The sequence below is a fragment of the Malurus melanocephalus genome, unplaced genomic scaffold (assembly GCF_030028575.1).
Source record: "Malurus melanocephalus ecotype Western Australia unplaced genomic scaffold, MMel_1.1 scaffold_64, whole genome shotgun sequence".
NCBI lineage: Eukaryota > Metazoa > Chordata > Aves > Passeriformes > Maluridae > Malurus > Malurus melanocephalus.
Genome location: NW_026623296.1, coordinates 1,039,815 through 1,059,979, shown reverse-complemented (window position 1 = coordinate 1,059,979; position 20,165 = coordinate 1,039,815). Strand labels below are relative to the sequence as shown.

The 20,165-nt window shown below is 40.5% G+C and overlaps 1 protein-coding gene across 1 annotated transcript in view; it reads left to right on the top strand.

The window, feature by feature from the left end:
• TAFA4 (TAFA chemokine like family member 4) overlaps window positions 1-18,598 on the top strand; it is a 38,487-nt gene extending 19,889 nt beyond the window's left edge. The window contains exons 3-4 of the mRNA XM_057366343.1: window positions 15,501-15,656; window positions 18,447-18,598. Coding sequence (XP_057222326.1) covers window positions 15,501-15,656; window positions 18,447-18,598 — 308 coding nt within the window. The remainder of the gene's footprint in view (window positions 1-15,500; window positions 15,657-18,446) is intronic.
• The last annotated feature ends 1,567 nt before the right edge of the window (window positions 18,599-20,165 follow it).

Here is a 20,165-nt window from a genome sequence, read left to right as displayed (position 1 = left end):
ACCAATCTCAATAGTGCCCCAAGGATTAATACTTGCAGAAGGCTCTGCWGTGCATCCTTGCTGCGTTCTGTAGAACCACCTCAAACACCTTTTTAAACAATTCATTTGACAGCAGCTCCTTTGGAGAGAGAGAAGATGTGTGTCAGCTGCTGACTGTGCTTTGGAGACATCAATATTTCTCCTCTTCTGCTTCTAAAACTGTCAAAATGAAATYAGTTAATTGGTGGGTACTTTAGTGCAGTTGCTGTGGGATAGTAATTATTGGTGACAAGAGCTGCTGGATGTGCACTAATACAGTACAGCAAAACCTCAAATTTGAAAATACAAGGCATTATCTTGCACTGCTRTTATGAGTAGTCATTTTGCCACTGTCTAGAGATTCAAACCTTCTCGTTCAAGGACTTCTTGCCAGGAGAGAGGAGATTTTKCTTTGTACAGAGCAGAGTTTTGTAAGACTTGCCACACAGCTAAGCAACAGCAGCTTAGTGGATTAAAATAGCATCAGTGCTATCTCCAGTCTCTGGGGTAATGAGTTCTGAGCAAAGCAAAGACCTCCAGGAAGGGATTTTGTTTCTGTGGAGTCYCTATCAGATGTTAGTGTACAATAAMCAAATAACACRCTGTTTCACTGAGTCCATTCTCATTTTGCCTAATTGCCTGTCTTGGCTTGGAGCTCCTGAAGACAAGACACAAACCAAGTTGCATTTACCTTTACACCCAAGGCCTGGTTGCGTTCTGAAACCAGCAAATTCTGTGATTCTTCTCTGCTTGTAGCCAGGTACTGGTCACTCCCTGCTCCAGGATCATCTTTCAATATTTTATTTCATCACTTTCCATATTGAGGCAGCAGCTGAGGGAAAAGGTTCTCTGCTCAGCCCCCTTGAAAGCAGCACCTTTCAGTGTGAAGGTACCTGGGCAAACCATTTAGAGAATCCTACAAACAAAAAGCTGTTTCTCACTTCTAACAGAATCCCCATAAATGATCTCTGTGCCATAAAACATGAACTGCCTAATAATCCACCTGTATATGGGTGCTTGAAGTTACTCAATCTGACAAAGGACAATGTGTTGGACTGGCAGCATATGGAATCTCCAGCACAGGATCTATTAATCCTTCTAATTGCCATCCCCCTCTCATCTGAAACTCACGTGGGGTTTCAGCAGTGAATGTGATCACTCAGCTCTGTTCTCGTAATACTAGGAAGGTGAGAAACTCTTTAAAAGGGGGTAGTCCCAGTTTTGAAAAGGTGTTTCGCACACAAATATATCTGTTTCTTCACTTTCAGTTATTTCAGGTTTTATGGGGCCTAGATTAGCAGATTTTTCTACTCTACTGTTTTTTTTTTTCCTGAAATTTGGTGGACACATAAAAAGTTAATTAAAAAAAATTCCTCTGGTTTGAACTGACAGGCATGTTAGAAGAAATAGAAATCTATTCTCACTTACCCAATTTCTGTGTTTTTTGAATAACAAARTATTACTGAAGTTCCTGATAAAAGGTCAATAATTTTAAATAAGTTAAAGGAGAAAGGAGTTATGATTTTCAAAAGACTGCACCTTTTAATCTTAGATGCAAAATGCTTTCCTGAAGGAGAAATAATGCTGKTTTTTTTTCCCTAGACCATTGCAAGTAGGTGTTGGGTTTGTTGCCAAATAACATGTCTGATTTTGTGTCTAATAGTGGAATTTAATGAGTACAAACTGAAAAGTGGAATYGTTCTCAGTAGGAAGGGAGCTGAGTTCTTCTTTTGACACACCCTGCTGTTCATTCCATTGTAAGAGRTACCCACAGGTGGCAATTCAGTGCTCTCAGTGCCTTGTCTGTGTGAAAGAATGGATGTGAAGCCAGGGCACACTGGGAACAAATCCACCCTGGCTCACAGGCTCTATAGGTTTCAAGAGGAGTTAAAAAGGGCAGCTTTTGTAGCTGAAGGAGGGCGTTGGTGGTCTGAGTTTTTTGCTATTGATGTTTAGGGTACTTGATATTTAAGGTAATTATACCTAAAASTTAGGTAGGGAGTGAAATTTATACTGAATGTGGTGGTTCAGGCCTTCAGGTGCCCAACTGCTGCAGTGATTTGGAAGACAAACTGAAATCACCTCCAAGTTTTTCTGCTGGGAATTGTTTTCCAGCTGGGTGCATCAAAACACAGTAGAGAGACAGCASAGAAATCCTTGTGAGGASTGAAGGGAGCCCATGAGAAAGATGGAGAGAGACTWTTTCCAAGGGCTTTGAAACTGAAAGGGAGCAGGTTCAGAGGGGRTATTGGGAAGGAATTCTTGACYGTGGAGRTGGTTGCCCAGAGAAGCTGTGACTGCTCCATCTCTGGGTTTGGAGCAACCTGGGGTRGAGAAAAGGGTCCCATCACATCAGCTGGTTTGGCTGTTCAGCTCCTGTCTCTGGGATGTGTTGGAATTTAAGGACCCTGAGGAAAAGGTGCTGCTGAAATGTGCCATTCACTCACCCCATTGGAACTACAGCATTGATGTGTGTTCTGGTGCTTCCCTGCTTTTTTAGGGACCTTGCACAGCAAATTTCCTTCAGGTAACAGCAGCRTATTTTAAGTGAAATGTCAGATGTTTTGAATATCTGAAAGTCTCATTCTCTCCGGTGCTGAGYCTTGTAAACCACTGCTTTGTGTAACTTGGAGTTAGGAATGGTCTGTACATGGCCAGGTCAAATTATGGCCATGTTGACTGTCAGCTCTTTGGTCTGCTTTGCTGTGGAGTTTCGAGTTGTGATTAAAGAGAAATCATTATTTTGCAGCCTCACAGAGTGCTTGGAACAGGATAGTGAGAAACCTGCTTTCTTGTTTGTGAGTGAACTCTTCTGGGGTTATGTTGCTGAAGCCGGATCCCTTCTCAGCTAAGGCTACTTCCAAAGTGTACATATTTATGATAGCCTCAGGCTGTCTGCCACCAATTTCAGAATGAATTAAAATATTCATTCTAGATGTATGCTGCCTTATCACAGCCAGTGATTCACAGTGGAACGGATCTTTTGCTGTATTTTCTCGTTTTAAACCCAATAACTTTTTAATACTCATTTTATAATCTTTTAAGTCTTCCACATTTTCTTTCTCTCCCTTWACCTTTGTCCAAAATTAAAGGGGAAATTTTACCTTAGCTTCTGYACTGCCATTTTTGCATTCTCAGAAGCAGCTTGTTGGAGACTGCAATTAAAATTATTACATATTTCACCTGTAATACAGGAGTAAAAAGTAAATTACTTTGTTAGGAGTACTTAAACAGAAAGATTGCAGCTACTTAATCACGTATGAAGTAACAAAAGACTTTTGAAAAGCCATTTATATTTCTGCATTGTCATACTGAAYACCACCATGCCTGTTCCCTAACAATAAAATTTTATAATATTTGTTAAGCAAACCTCATATTTTTATTAATGGAGAAATGTAGTTATTTTTACACTACAGAACTCAGAGTATTTCATTAAAAAAAAGTCATGGCAGTCCAAGTGGGTGAGTTATTTTCCTTGAAAGTTCTGTTTGCCGAGGTAGAATTAAACTGGACTAGCCAGGACTGTCAGTGTGCTGACAATTGAGCTCTCCTCAGGGAAGTGGTGGTGCAGAAAGCAATCTGTTAATTATATTGTTTAATCTCAGCTGGTCAGGTTTGCACGCTCTGAGGGTGGATCGTCATTGGAAAGAAAATCTTGTAATTTCTTATGCTCAAAAGAGGGGCTTGCAAATAATTACGAGATGCAATAAGATCAGGAAGCCTCAATGGATTAGTGATGAGATACAGAGCCTTCTACCTCAAGGTCATTGTTCCTAATCCAGATCTGCCCGGGGTGTTGGGAAGTGCCCTCAGACAGGAGCTCAGTTTGCAGTGAGCTGGAGCTCTCAGGGTTCTGGATAAGTACAAATTCACTGAAGAAAAATTGCTGTGGCTGTGGTTTTCTCTGTGGCTGTCTCCTTCCCTCTTATCTAGGTAGGAAACAGAATTTCTGCTGTTTTCTTGGGTTGTGCTGACTGAGGGAGATTAATGTGACTCCAGGCAGGTTCCTGCTGCTGGAGCTGCCTGCTGGGCGGGGAGGATGCTGCTGGACACGAGTCCTCTGGTGTGGGCAGCTTGGCAGTGGGAGGCAGGACAGGAGTTTGTATTGAAAGGAGAGGCTGCTGGAAGTTCATGTTTAAAGGCTCACAGAACAGTGTGAGGGAGGCAGTCCAACCCCACACAGTGTCCTAAGCAGCTTTGAAAATAACAGGAGTTGAGCAGGTGTGATGGAAGGGGAATCTTGTTACATGTGCTATCCAAAAAGTATGTGGTACAGGACTAGATGGGACAGTGGTACTAATGCAGATGTCACTGATTCCTGCTGCTGGCATTCTCTACAGATTAAACTGACCTTTTCTTGGGCTTTCAGCACCTTCAAGCAAGGGGTCTGGCAGAGGAATGTGCCTTTGTACAACTGCTGCTGCTCTGTAGGACAGCTGTTGCAAACAATAGCTCCTTCCCACCCTGCTGGGACATTGAGTTGAATGAAGTATCAGAAGGACATGATTTATAGTCTCACAATGTCCAAGGGTTTTCAAAGCTAGCTGCCCTTCTGACAATTTATATTGCAAGGCAATGTGTGTTTTGAGATCCAGAAAACCCAACCATACTAGCAGAAACTGTTTTTTAATGAGTTAAAGTCAACACAATTTTAAAGGTAAAAAAACTCAGTCTAAACTGTTGGTTGAATTTTTTTTTTTTTTGAGAATACAATCAGAAGAAATCTGTTAAAAGTTTCCCCTCTGAAATGTGCTGACTGCAAGGGGGAAAACCCAACTGCTTTATTTAGAGTGCCATCCTTGTGGAAAGAGTGGAACTAATGACAACTGCACCAGGTCACCTTTAAACTTCCTCAGACGGGAGATGGTGCAGCATTGCTGTTAAAGTCAATGGCTCTTGGGGGAGCCTCACCAGCACTGTGCAAAGTRATGACATGTCCTCTCCTGCCACCTATGGCTGCTCCATTATCCTTGAAAGCAGCCATGAAATTTGCACAGCTTTAACAGGAACATCTGCTTCTCTCCCTTGGTTGTTTCCTTCACATCTGCAGCGSTGGTGACAGGGCATGTGCTCTTCTTCATTCACCCTCGCTGTTCTGACCTTTCCTGKGGCTCATTTTTTATGCTCTGCCTCCTTAATGACTATTCTAATTCATCTCTGCATTTGCTGATAGTCTTATTAGGGCCAAGGGAAAATTCACCAGGTGAGGAAGCCTGTTGTTTTCTGGTAAGAAAGAAACTCTGTCAAATCTGACAAGCTGGCTGGGATGCTTTCGAGGGACAATCTCACTAYATCGTTTCTGCAACTTGCCCAGTTGGGACAAGTGTTCCTGCTAAAAAGAGCATCCCTCTCTTCCGTGGTGAATGAAGTAAATTCCTTTTCTGACTGACATGGATGCTTTGGTTTTTTTGGCCAACATCTAGAAAAATATCCAAATGCCTTCCTGCTATTTAAACACCTAATTTCCGYTGATTTCAAATAGATTTCATTGCCAATATAAGAATGGGACATTTAAAAGCCCTTGGGAATTTGAGACTTCCCCTTCAATTCTAACTCCTTTGAGCTTCCAACCCAAATATGCTTTGTCAAGTGTCCTGGAGCTAAGCCAGTGTCTGTCTGGTTTCCTGCAGGCTCAGGGAAATGYTATTATTGTATCAGCTGCATCACAAAATAAATGTGCTCAGTTATTGGGGGGCARATTTCCATCTCATGGTTGGAACCTCCTTCCAAATACAAAAACCTGCAAGAGTCTCTTAGTCCTTTGAGTGGTGGCAGTGAGGATTGAATTTGATTCAAGGATCAAAYTGTTGGACTTTCTCCAGGAGCTGTGGTCTCTTTCTGTCAAAGCTGTGATATGATGTGGAGGGAGGCTTTTGATGCTGCTCTCCAGTTTGTTCCTGTTGTACATATTATAGGGTACAGTGGCTTCTGTGCCATTTCAAARTTATATTTTAACTTTTCACTTCAAGCTGAATGGCTTAATTAAAATGGAAAATCTTCCTAACCATTGTTAAAGACTGTCAGTTTTTATAAGAGTGGAGGAGTTCTTGGAAGGGGATGTGTGCAATAGGAAAATAATGTTTTAACTTATAGATCTTCCATTTCTGAGAAGGGTCTGTTAACACTCTGTTTTTACTGTCTCAAATAGCTTTTTCAGAGCAACTCACATTGTAAGCCTGGGTGAAATACCTTTATTGTTGCTAGTTGCCAAATGAAAAAAGCTGAATTTGGGTAGAACAARCTGTATACTGACTTCAAAAACACCTCTTGGTGCATAAAACAATAGGGTTAATAAGATAAATGACTTGGAAGAAATAAGGAGTGAGATCAGCAGAGTTTTGTGAAATCACCACTTGTGCATGCCCAGATAGTGACCAGAGATTTCCACATTTGCCCTTTGAACCTCACCTCTCTGGGATTTTCTTGGGTTACAGCCTGCAGCTGGAATGTTAAAATTTTAGTCTTGCACCTTTATTCTTAGGTAAAGAAGATTAAGAAGTGAAAGTTGAGAGGCTCAAGAGATCTTGAAAAGAAAAAGGAGTATTAATAGTGAAGCTTTGACAGAGAGTAATCAGTGTGAAATAGGAAATGCACAGACCCCCACAACTTCTGAAATCTGACCTTTTAAATAATTATTCTGTCTTTAGCAGTGTAAATCAGGGTCAGGAGTTTAAATCTGGGCCTGTGGGAAACTGTTACCAGGTTGATKCTCACTTTATTTCACAGTGACTGTATTTTATTGTGTGTCTGTTCGAGTTCAGCATGAAGCGGGCAGTCTGCAGAGTTATTTTTTTCCCATATAAGATACCCCCCCCAAATTTCAACAATGCTGACTGAMAAAGTGTCTGTTGATATTCTAGAAACCTCACTTCTGCTTTGCACTTATGGATAGAGCAATTGAAATAGCTTAGGTTCAGTTGGCTCTTCAGCCAGGTTGGATAGAGAGTGTGCATGCTGAAACCACTTAGAAGTCCTCATGCCACTCAGAGTTAAAAATGCATTTGTTCAATTTAGTTTTATGACCTGTTATTGCTTATCTGGCAGCTGGATCTCATTCTTGGACTGCTGTGATGCTTTCTTTTTTTCTATTCCATCAGACAAACCCAAGGTAATCATTACAGCTGTATAAAACCTGATACAAAACAAGACAAACTTTGGAAATAATTCATCAGTGGTGATCAAGACCTAGGGCTTTTCCCAAGGATTAAGGACTAGCTGAGGAGCTGATGGCCTGGTGCCCAGTGCATTAACCAGTCTGATTACTTGTAACATTCCTCAGAATTCCATTTGCCTGATTTGCTTATCACATGAAAATTTCATCCTGCTTCAGCAGTGAAATCTATCATTCAAATTCACAGTCTTATCTGCTGGTTCTGGTTCTTGCAAAACACAGTTCTTCTAGTGGCAACAAATGCTGATTTTAATAAACATAGAGCAATTAGTGGAAAGAGGGATTCACTGTCAGTCTTTCAAAGGAAGAATGTCAAGCAGGACAAGCAGAAGAGCTTTCATAAACCACACCATTTAATGATAACAGTTATGTCAGGATATTCCTGGAGCAGATTCTCAAATAAGGGTTWAATAATGAATAATTATTTACTTGCCTACCTCTAACTGTCAAATTTAGGCACAGTCCCATTATTTTATAGTCTTATAAAAATAATTTCGGGAGAGAAATGCACTTTTACATTAAAAAAATGAACTCCAGGAAAGCAGAAGTTTTTTATGCCTTGTTAAGTGTGAGCTGTTTTGAGCACTGAAATGGAGCAGAGAACATGTTTCCTCGCTTTCTCTCTCCAGTCTTACTGATTTTACTTGGACATGAGAATAAAGATTCAATTTTCACTTGAAATGAAGAGAATGCTTCTTTCCCCATCTACTTTGTTTTCTGGCAGCTTCCATTTACTTAATCTGCAGAGCCTAATGACTTAGACGACAATTAGTGTTTCATATTCTCTAAACAAATATCGTTCTTGTCTGATGRATGACCTTGAACTGGGTTAAAAATACCTCTGGTATTTTGTAGATTACAAATGTTTATTTTGCACAAGTAAGCCCAAAATGATCATTAGCTATTTCAGGTGATGGAGGAATGCTCAGAAGGGCACAAGGCTTAATCCTCAAAATAKATTTTGTTGCATGCACAAGACAGACTTAAAAAGGTTTTGTTTGGTTTTGTTTTTKWARAAAAAWTCTTAAAGATTATGATACTATTAAATGAACTCCTGTGATGCCATGCATGAGCAGTAATAAGCTGTGCAAGAGCAGCTCTGAGATGTTGTGGAGAGCAGCTGCAAGTGACAGTGAACTCCTGGTGCCTGCAAGGGCTGTGTTATTGACACCTTGGTCAGGATGGCTTCATTATTGATGTAGCTGGGGCAGCCTTTCCCAGTCTCTGCTCCCAAAAAATGCTATTTTTGCTTTCCTGTGGCGAGAACAACTCTGTTTTAAGAGGCAATCCTCTCTCGATTGAGGTGGAAAATTTAATTTTTGCTTACAAAGTGGTGAGTAACCATCAGCCTGGCCTGTGTGCATGTGTGTGTACCTGCTTTCTGCAGGCAAGCAGAAATCTCTCCAGGGAACTGGTTTCATTCTCCTTCCCTTTCTCTCATGACAAATTTGTGAAGGAAGGAACAAATGAGAGAAAAATAGCGGTCGGTGTGTAATAGCAAGAGTGAATGTTAATGGGGCACATGGGAAATACTTCTCTATTACAGAGCACAATGTTGCTCATTTGCTACAAGTTATGATTGAAAACCAAATCTTTCCTTTGCATTTTCTCCTCTGCCTCACCTAAAACAGCCCCACAGTAGGAAGCTCCCTACAGGAGATGATTAGCACTGCTTTGCTCTGAGGTGCCTTATGAGGTTTTTGGATTTTTATCTGCACKAGTGATGTGTGTGCTTGAAGCAGGATGGATATTAGTGCCCAGCAGAAGGGCAGCAGTCCTTATTGATCGACTTCAGCRAGCACCCTGGCAGATAGACACACTCAAGTTTTAATTTGTTTTTGCTTCCAGGTCACCCTTCATCCACCTTTCCATTTGCAGCCGCTTTTTCCTCCTCCCGCCGCATTTACAGCACCTTCTCAGCTGTTTTGATTTATTGACCACTCAGATTTAATGCTTGGTTCCTGGGAGAAGTCCCCGTGCTTTTGTCTGATCTAAGGTCACCTGTGCTCCTTATTCCAGGGGACTTTAATCTCCATATGGATGTGACCTGTGACACCCATCACAGAGCTCACTGTGTTCCATGATTCTCTCCAGCTGTGTCAGCAGTTCCTCCACCTGCTCTGAAGGGTTGTGCTTTTGATTTCATTAACTCTTTGGGTCTCATTATCAGGGTTTGAGGTCACTCACCTATTTTCAAATGCACAGCTGCACCAGTAGCTCTGGTGTTTCTCTCTACTTTCTTGTTTTGAGTGTTGTTTTTTTCCTTGGGTCTTACTTCTTATGTGAAACAAGTTAGAGTAGTTCAGGGCTGATTTTCTGAATCCCCAGTTCAAATCCTGATTGTGGTTTTGCTCATACCACACCACTGGTTTCCACAAGCAAAAAAGCACGAATGTCTTGATTAAAAAAAAAAAAAAATCTGTAACTTCAGGGGCTTGAGAAAAACTTTGGTTTGAAACCTGCACATTGTGGAAGCTTCAACCTCCATTCCTACATATAGGAGATACTGGAGTGTATTTGAGSATTGTAACAGTATTAAATAGCAAACCAAATTCCTTGCTCCTTTTTTTTTGTTGTTTGTGTTTTTGTGTGTTTTACATCTTTGCCTACTACCATGGGCAAGTGATTATGGGAAGATATTTCTTGCCTATTTATTCCTAGAACAGCTGAACTGGGCTTTTGTGGCAGTCCTGGACTGTGGCTGAGCACTCCCTTACTGCCCATAAGTGAAAAGATTGAGCTTTAAAAGTGAAACTGGACTGAGTTGTGTATGCAGAGACAATTTCTGAAAAAGAGGGTGTGTATTCCGTATATCTGTGAGGAAGGAGAGCATCTAATACAGAACTTTGTGACAGGAATGTGAAATTGTGATAAAAATCCCATAGCTGGTGGAATGGTAGCAGAGAAATAGCTCTGCTGATGTTCTCAGCCTCTAACATGGTGTGTAAATTTTACTTTCCAAGTGACTTTTGGCTTTTTTTCTAGAAATATCCTTTTCCAGTTTTCCATCTCAAAAAATCCCCCCTTGTGAGGTGGATTGGTTCTCATAAATATGTTTGGAAAAAAACCATGAAAAATAGCAAGTGTTATTCCCTCTAATATTGTGTTTTTTAAACAATATTTGCTTTTGGTGTGTGCATCCATGTGCTCATGTATTTGCAAGCAGAAGCCAGGWTGAGCTGAAGGCAGATTATGAACTGGCACCAAGCTTCTTAAAGTGCTTTCCTTTTCCAAACAGCATCAGTGCCGACTTCTAAACTCATTTGTTTCTCTTAATGTAGTCTGCAATATTTAATTCATCCTCCTATTGGCATGTATCCCCTCACCCTTCTAATAAATGATGCAGTTGATTTTGTGCAGACCAAGCTCGCTGGCTTTGAGCTTTTTGAGGAGTGTGCTGAGCTGGGCTCATCCTCCTCCAGATTTGCTGCTCTCCACAGCTCTCTTCATCAGAGGAGRCAGCTTATGTAACAGAGATAAAAACTCACTTTAAATTTGTCTTTTCCTTGTGTTTCCTGGCTAAGAAATGAGAAAAAAGGAGGAGGTTGTTCAGGATTTCTGATAGAGGCGTGCTGCMTGCACGAGTATTGCATTGAAACAGCACTCCTTGGGAGTGATCAGAATTAGTCACAGAGATGAAATGGATGTGGACAGAATTGGTTAGCAACCTTCTGAGAGCCTCCTGCTTTCTTTAATATGTTCCTTGGAGTTTTGAAGTGCATCACTATGATGATTGATATTTTATTAACAATGATTGTATTTCCCTCTGTTCTTTTGAGCATTTCAAAGAGTTTTAGAAGTATTAATTGAGTATCTGCCCTCTGACTTCTGTGAAGAAAGTGAAAATAAGGTCTTGTCAAATATGTTTGTTGAAAAAAACATTAGGAATAATACTGAGATTATTAAGAATACCACTGAGAATGTGATTATTGAGTCAACTCTACTCACAACACTTGTGCTGGCTTCTAACGTGAGAGCCTAATAACTTTTTTTGTTTGTACTTTTTTGTTCTTCAGAGGTGATTCTGTGTTCTCTGAAATCTCTGGGGGYTGAAAATCCTACAGGCAGCAAAGAAATGGTCACAGGACCTTCATGTGGCCMCTTCTCGAGGTCATTAAGAGTCRTTCTGGGCTTGGSCACCTGAGGGCTGTTTTTGTGTGCWGGTACCTCAYTATGGAAGGCAGCAAAATTCATAGCAAGGAGTCTCCAGGAGGTTGCACCCTTTGGGCAACCCTTTCCCATTGTGTTTGTGCCCTGCACTCAAAGTGTGCTTGGGGAGTTAGAACAGGGAATTATTTCCAGAAAGAAATTGTAAAGAAATTGGGATATGGATGGCAACACACGAGCCAAACTCCTGATCAGAGCAGACACAGCCCCGTGGGTTTCAACACTCATCCCCTGTTTTCCACAGTGCTTGGCTGGCACATGTTCTCTCTTCAATATGCAGAAGGTGTTCTGTGACAGGAACCTTTCTGTGGTGGTGGTGCTGATAAAMTGTTTCTCCCTTTGGAGAGTTTTCTTATTTAAAAGTGAAGATGTAACTGAATTTCAACTGCAAATACTGACAGCCCTTAGGTTGCAGATCTGAATAGGTTTACAGGTGATGAGCTATGAATTTATGGGCTTTGCTCTCCACAGCCTTTCTCCCTCTCTCACTGCATTTCTCCCTGAAATGGCTTTCCTGATGTGTCCAGCATAGAATTCACTTATTGTGATCTTCACATTTTAAAAACTTTTCAGTCCCTGCTCCTCTAATGGCTTGGCTTCCAGAGAATCTGTCGATTATAAAATACTTTAAGGCATTTCTTGAGTGTTTTTTGTCAGTGTAATCTCAGCTGCACCTTAAGTGCACTTTAAACCTGAGATGAAGGCTTATTTAGTGCAAGATGAATATTAAAACACCAGGAGAGGATTCTTTTATTCTTTCTTTTTGCTGCTGTTGGGCACCTGAAYGCAGATACAACAGGTTTCAGTAAACGTAGGGAGGAATAGACTGAGTTAGGGTGGTGAAGATTTTCTGGGAGTTTTCTTAAATGTAAGAGCCATTCTGCAAACGAGAGTGTTTATACTCCAGATCACTGAATGCTGGCAAAAAACAGGACCAAAAGGCACCAGCATTAACCCTCAGCATTTGTTCAGCACCTGCTCACAGATGTGCCTGAATATTAAGGAGAAATTCATACGGTGTTCAACAGCATAAAAAGTGTCAGGATGTGTGTGAACAAGCAGGAGGAAATATCGATGGGAACGTGTAGGAGGGTAGAGGCTGTTTACAAGGGCAATCCAATTAATGCAAATGATGCATGCAGATGTCTGTGGCTCTTTAGTGCTTTCCTGGTGTACTCCATGAGCTGTGCTTTGGGGATAAGGGAGGGGAGTTCTGCCTTCCCTTGAGTGGCACTGGTGCTTTCAAACCTCAGCATCCCACTTGTGGCAGCAGGTGAAGAGGTGGCACCTTCCCATTCCTGTTTGTGGAGCTGCAAAACAGGAACATGGAAGTGAAAAATCTCCTAAAGCATGGGCTGCATCCATGGGGGGACTCAATCTCTCCTTCTGCAAACAGCAGAGTGTCTGTTGGCTCCTGGGACTCGAGGGCAGCACAGTCAATGCTTTAAAACCCAGACAAGATAATTGAAAGAGAGCCCCAGGTTTGGGGCTGTGTGCTCAGKGCCAGTATCTTTGATTTATTTTGGTATTGGCTTAATGAGTCTGTTCACCTAAAGGAAGCAGGATTTGAAGTTGAAAACAGACATGCTTGGTGTGTGGTGATTGCTGGAGCTGGATCCAGTCCATCCTTGTGATGTACCTTCTGAAAAAAAAGGCTTCTTCTCTTACCTTGGCATCTGGTATCTGGTGAATAATGCTTTTAATTAAAGACAGGGCCTGGTCACTTGGTCTTTCAGATGACATACACGGCAAATGCAAATATGTGGCCAGAGCAGTTCAAAATTTTTGCTTTTTCTTCCCTCCCTTATAAAATCTGTCTCAAGAGACAATCCAGGCTGACTTTGTTCACCTGAAGTTCATAGAAACTTTGCTGTTTACTCCAGTGAATGCAGGACCACCACAGCTGGCACTGGAGGAAACCAATGGAAATGTTCTCCTGTTTGCTCTAGAGAGTTTCGAGTCAGGCTGTAGATCTAATAAACAGATAACTCAATAAATATTAAATTTAGTTGAAAAATAAATTAATTACCTCATTAAATTAACAACTTATCTTAAATTAATAGTCTCATTTTACAAAATCCTTTCTGTCAGAACTGGTGCCACTTTTCTCCAAGTATTGTCACCTGAGGTGTTTTGTGGAAGAATACTTTGGGATGAAGTGGCAAATTTACTTTCTCTTTTGTGTGTTTGTTTTCTATATTGACTTACAGAGAAGCTGCTGTCCTCATGACTACTAGCTGTTACCACTTTTTTCCATGTTTAGTACAATATGGATATTAAATACAGCATGAAAAGTCATAGTCTGCCAATAAACTCATTACAGTGRTTCTGTAAGGTACTTTTATGTTATCTTCAGCATTTTGCCAACTTTCTGTAAAATACCTTATGCATTTTTCCACTGTAGCACATTTTGCTTAAAAGTAGTGTAGCCTTGTCCTCAGGGAAAAAAGAAAAAAAAATCTCTTTATATATAATTTCTTTAAAAGTTGAGTGCACAAGTAGAACRCTACATTTCCACTCCAAGATTGAATATGCATAGTTTCTTGTCCATTGAGATTGTTATGAATACAAATTTGGCAACAAAACTCAGGCAGAAAAGCGTTTTCACAAGTATTTCAGCTGTGCTTGAGATACTTGTGAAGCCAAAACACACAGAGAAAGGAACATTGCCAAGCTAACTTTAAAAAAGTTATGTGTATATGTAATACTCTTTTTCTTTTGCATTCCCCGCTTAGAAACCTAAATTGCATTGCTAACTCTGTGAAGGTGAAGATTTCACACCCAATCAGCTCACAATGTTTTCTACCCAAAATAATACAGTGATCTTAATCCCTCAATAAGATTTTGTTTGTAAGGATGTGTCTGATAGTTAGCAACAGATACTTTAAAAATAAAAAAAAAAGGAAAAAGAAAAAAATCCAAACAAAACCCCCTCATCAGGGCAAATAGGGAGTGAGGAAGCAGGATTATCCTCCAGGCTGGCCACTTGCAGGAGTGTCTGTTGTGGAGAGTTTTCTCCCTTCYCTCTGCATTTCTTTATTCTCTGTGCCTTTGATTTCAGCCCCACCTACACCAATATCTGCTGTCTCTCTTCTCATACCAGGAGCCTGCACTGCTTTGATGGTGACTATTTTTATTATTCTCAGTGCTGTCTCTCTGTCTCGCTCACTTATGAAATAACTCACCCTGCTCTGTAGTGCTGTTAATTTACAAGGTGCTTTACAAACACAGATAAGAGCCATCCAAGGCTCCACTCTAAATAAGACAAGACAAACGCAAGATGAAGCACTTGAAGGCTGTTCAGCAAAGTGAGGACGTGGAAATGACTTCTGCAAAGAGGCCAGGGGCTTGTGAAGTGGAGTTTCTGAGAAAAGGTTTAGGCAGGATGGAGAATAAGTTTGTCAGCAGAGGAAAATGGTCAGGGGCAAGGAGCAGTGGGCTGAGACGTGAAGGCAAGAGCAAGGAAGAGAAAGAGTGGGGGAAATAAACTTGGAGAAATAGGGGATAGTGAACTGTGAGGAAAGGAAGATGATGTAATATTTATCAAAGTTTTGTTCAGAATGGTTTGGGAGGGAACTGGAGAAATCCATACAGTTTGCRTGTAATTTTTTTTCCTTGTGGACAATACTTGACTATCCATGGCAGCTTTCCAGCCTGCCTTGTTSTCAGCCTGCCTGCAATGACAGGCACAGCAAGCAGTGCTTACATGATGCTGTGTTAGAAAGTTTCCCTGCTATTTAAGATATTTAGATATTATCCTGTCCATTGTGTCCATTTTTGAAGGGAAAGAATTAATATAAAACGTAATGGAAGACAGGCAGCCAAAGGAAGAGAGGTATGCTCTGTCTGCATATCTTTTTGTCTCCATCATTTAATTCAGTTCTCCAACCTCTTTTTCTGTCTTTGTAAGGCTGAGGGAAGATAGATTGAAAAACTGGCTTATGATAACTAATTTTATTAGTGAGAATAGTTTAAAACTCAGGGAATGAGCCAGATCCTACAAGATGCTTGGCTTCTTTGTCCTCCTGGGATTTGAGATGGCATTGGGGGGATTCAGTAGCTCGCAGAACTGTACAAACAAACTCCTTCTTTATGCACTGATGCCATGCTTTTCTCTCCACCTCTGACCTCTGGAATTAAGCAGGCCAGCACCAAGTGAAGCAGGGCACGTGTGAGGTGGTGGCYGTGCACCGGTGCTGCAACAAGAACCGCATCGAGGAGCGCTCGCAGACGGTGAAATGCTCCTGTTTCCCGGGCCAGGTGGCGGGCACCACGCGAGCTCAGCCCTCGTGTGTGGAAGGTGAGATGCTCTCCCCACTCGGGGCTCGTTCAGATTATTTACAAAATTTARTCAAATTTAGTCTCCTTGATGTTTGACTTGCCGCTGCCTCAAAAGCGTAATCCTTCCTTTTGTTAATTTTGGAAACATCTCTGCGCGCTGATGATAATGAGTCTGTGCATAAATCTTGGTGTAATTAATCCTCTTAATATATGTACTCGTCCATTTCATGTCTGTGCCAGTAAAACTTCTTAATTTTTTTTTTTTCACATAAGAATTCTCCTCTAAAACTAGTTTGAAAACAGCGTAAGCCAAGAAATTATGATATTATGAAATTATGATATTAACTGTTCCAGATGTCTTAAGATTTAGCAGCTTGGCTAAAAATTCATGGCATAATAAATGTAATCCTAAGGTTGGTGACCTATTCTCTAGATCATTGTTTCACTATTTCATGTGCCCATTCCTTATAGAAGTTGCTGCTCTTGTTAAGGCAGTTAAAGCTACTCCAAAACTGACTTTTTTTAAAGTTACCAAAATCCCAAATTTCATTAATGCATGGGCAAGATCCTATTTTTATTCTTTTGCAAGAAAAATTGCAACCAGTTCAGTTAAATATAAAAGAAAAAGTTTCAAAGTCCAATTCTAATCTAATATTCAGAAATATTTAGTGTCAGACATAAAACTAAACACATGTGAATTGGCTTTTTGAGTTTTTTTACCCGTTATGAACCTCTCAAAACAKATATTTAAGAAAGTAGCTTTTTATTTTTAATTTTCTTTTGTTGCTTAGTCTTTTTATGCTTTGTAATTCAGCAATGCTCAGTCCCTTTTGACTGCAATTTCTTAGGGAGTTTTCTTGTTACATCAGAAGTATCTTCTGTATTTTCAGGTGACATCAAACAGCAGAAATACTTTTACATATGACAGTTAATGGAAGTCAGGCATTATTTTAAACTCACTTAAACACTGCAAAGATGGCATTGCAATTCTGTGGCAGAAATATATAAATACTGTAGAAACTTGATTCAGTCAACAGTTGCAGAAGGAATTTAAGAGCTGTTTTTTTTCTTCAAGTATGGTTGCAATTAAACGCAACAAAATATTCTGAATGTAAGATTTTGATTTTTAAAGTGGAAGCCTTTGATTCCCCCTCACCCCTTAGGGTGATGCTTTAGCAGGCTTTGCTTATTTTTGCAAGCATCTGGGACTGCAGTGAGTTGATGCAGCACAGAAAATGTAACTCTCTTTCCTCAGCAGGACCAGATGTGCTTTCTCCCACTCTGTACCTACCCCTCAGTAGACTCCTACACTGTGAAAGCAAGAGCAGTTTGAATCTTGAATTTGCATATTACAGGCTGATACAGACATTTAGGGTTTTTCTCCAGCACCTTTTTCCTGAATCCAGTTTTGTTTAATTTGCCTATAATTTGCCCTGAGTTCAAGGTGAAAGATACACTTAAAGCATAGAGCTCTCCAACCAAAAAAACCCCAAAAAATTTCTATAAAGCAGTTGGCTTGCAACAATTTTTTATTTTCATTGAACCTCAGACTTTATCAGGTTTCACTCATATTTTGTCCGTGATCTGATGTCCACAATCAATCAGTACGAATGCAAATGATCTGAGACCCAAATGACTGGTGAAAGTTCATACATTTATTTTATAAGGCTKMAAGATTATAAAAGCCAAGCTGGTGYTCCAGAAGTATATTTGYTCATAATGCTTTTCAGTTAAAGTACAAAACAAAAGTAATTGAATGAACATTTCGGCAATATCCTGATGTCAGCTTGCCTGCTTGACACCCTAATTTAAAGGTTGCATAAGAACAAATATCTCTTGAAATTAAAAGGAAAAAAAGTGCTTTAAAAGAAGTAGACTCCATTATTTTTGTTCATCTTTTCTGAAAGTGTTATCTTTTAAAGCATGCAGCTCAATAGTTTGTGCACATAGTAGCATAATGCAGACTAGCTGAATCAACATTTTAAGCCATATTTTATTTTGAAATCCAATATAGATTATGTAGGATTGTGTACTGATATATTTCATAATAATTTTCTGGGATTTGATGAGTGCCATGAACAACACAAAACTGAGAAATGCATGCAGATGTTTGTGCTGTTGTTAACCACAGGTTTATAAAGCCATGACTACATTTCTAAAAATAATAGCCATGGGCTTATTAACAGAAATTGGCTTAAGGGTAGAAAATTAATAAATTTGCCAAGTTAAGGTGTACAACTGTAGCCTCCCAAAACATTGCAAAAGTGGCAGTGTAACTGCAAGYAGGTTTTTATTTGATATTCTGATGCTTACCAGAGTTTCCCCTTTCTTCCCTGCACTATTTGCTGACAAACCTCCCAGGTTTACATCTCTGTGCAGGTTTATTTTCTCASCCAGTGAAGGAAGGAGCTGACATTTCTCTGTCCAGTCTCCCACATGCATACATGGGTGAAACAAGAAGCCTCAGCTTCATTCCATCTTACATCAGGTACCTGACTGCAGCAGGCAAATGACACATTTCTGTCGTCAGTGGAGATGGAAAGGCTCTTCCAGGGGTCACTTCAAATGCTGGAATCAGTCTCTGGTGGTGCTTCCCTGACTGCACTATTTGCATGTGGCATTTACCCTTCTGAGGGCTGGTGAAGTTTTTCAGCCACCTTTTAATCTCAAACTCTGTGTGATTCGCTATGAGAAATCAATCGATTGAACGTGGCACAGACAACCTCCCTGCAAAAAAAAAAAACCAAAAAAACAACACTCTTATAAAAGATATTTTATTGTTTCTCTCTCCTGCTTCTTTTTTTTCCAGCTTCCATTGTCCTACAGAAGTGGTGGTGTCACATGAACCCGTGTTTGGATGGAGAGGACTGTAAAGTACTGCCAGACTATTCAGGTTGGTCTTGCAGCAGTGGAAATAAAGTCAAAACCACAAAGGCAAGTACAGAGATCGCCTGTATTTAAAGGTGCCRGTGTGCTGATTGCTCTTATTGAGTGGTGTCTGTGGCTGTGAGCACCAGTCTTGGCCTTCTCAGTGTTTTGGAAAGCTGTGATTAATGTGATTGTTCTCAGAGAGGAAATRTTGGGTCAGAAGTGCCCCTTCACTCCTTCAGCCAAACTGAAAGTGGTYCTGATTCAGTCTTTAGTGAGCCAAAGAAGCTATTCTGTTGTGGTCAGTGCTAAAGCGATAATCATGTTCCAGGACCAATTCTCCAGTTTGCAGACTGAGTACGTGGATCTTTACCAGTGTCACAAACAGTTCAATTCCTGTGCTGRAAAGCCTTTTTAAATTTGAAGGTGCCAGCCTGGCTTGGGAGTGGTTGGGAACCTGCACTGATGCCACTGTGCAACACAGCACCACTGGAAATCAGGCTGGTTCAAAATATTTCTAATTACAGACCTTCATGTAGCTGGCCTGGTTTTTTTTTAGGAAAAAAAAAATCAAAAAACCCTTTGCTATGCAATCTTATTTCTTAATTAATGGAGAGAAAATACCATGTCCTCTGTCTGCTTAGCAATTTAAAATGAGTTCAGTGCATTGGAGTTCAACAAGTCACAGCAAACTGCACTAAATACATCATAAACCAGGAGTCTTTAGCAGGCAATAGCAAGGGGAGACATATGCTCAGCTTTTCCCTTTACAGCCTCTTCTAGCTGAGAAAGAATGTTCTTCATTAGGTTACAGTCTGAGTTAATAAGCAATGCTGTCACCAAATGCTGGTTAATAAAGGCTGTTTTGAGGAGGGAAAACTGCACAAATTTCTGGATGAAAGAGAGAAAAGGAGATGTTTTGGGCAGCTGTGGGGTGATAGTGGTGGTCCAAAGTCCAGCCATGGGCAGAACACAGTGGCACAGAGGAAGTGGCACTCCTGCCCATGGCAGAGGGGTTGGAATGAGAAGATCTTTAAGAACCTTTTCAACCCAAACCATTCTCTGATTYTCTGACCAGTGGTATTTATCAAGTGCCAAAGATGTAGTCTATGGCATACCTGGGCCCTGCTGCTTTCCTGTGGTGGAGAAACTGGTCTGCATGCTCTGGGATCATGTGGGTCACTGGCACTCAGTTATTGCAAGAAAGAATTCCCCTGAACCTTTCAATTTTTTCACAGCRCTGGCTTTTAATTACTCATGTGTAGATAAGGAGTAGCATTGTGGCATCACTCTGAAGGGTGAGACTGGTGAATTAGGAGTTCTAGATATTGAATATTGCAACTTCATTTCTGGACATACCAGAAGAGAGCTGGAAACTTATACCAAAAGTGAGTCAGAGTTAATTGTCCTTGAGTGAGGGTTAATTATCCTTGATGCCTTTAACAGATACTCRAGGGATGAGGGGCAGAACAAAGATTTTTTTGTTGGCACTGGTGGTTGAAGGCCTGAGATATCAAATTGTCATTCATGCAGCTGCCTCTTCCTTCCTATGAACAGTTGTAAGCAAAATGGAATGGAAAGAAAATTTCCCGTGTCATGGGGAAAAGGGAAGTACGATGTAACTTATATTTTTATTTTGAAAATTAACCAGAGATTTGTT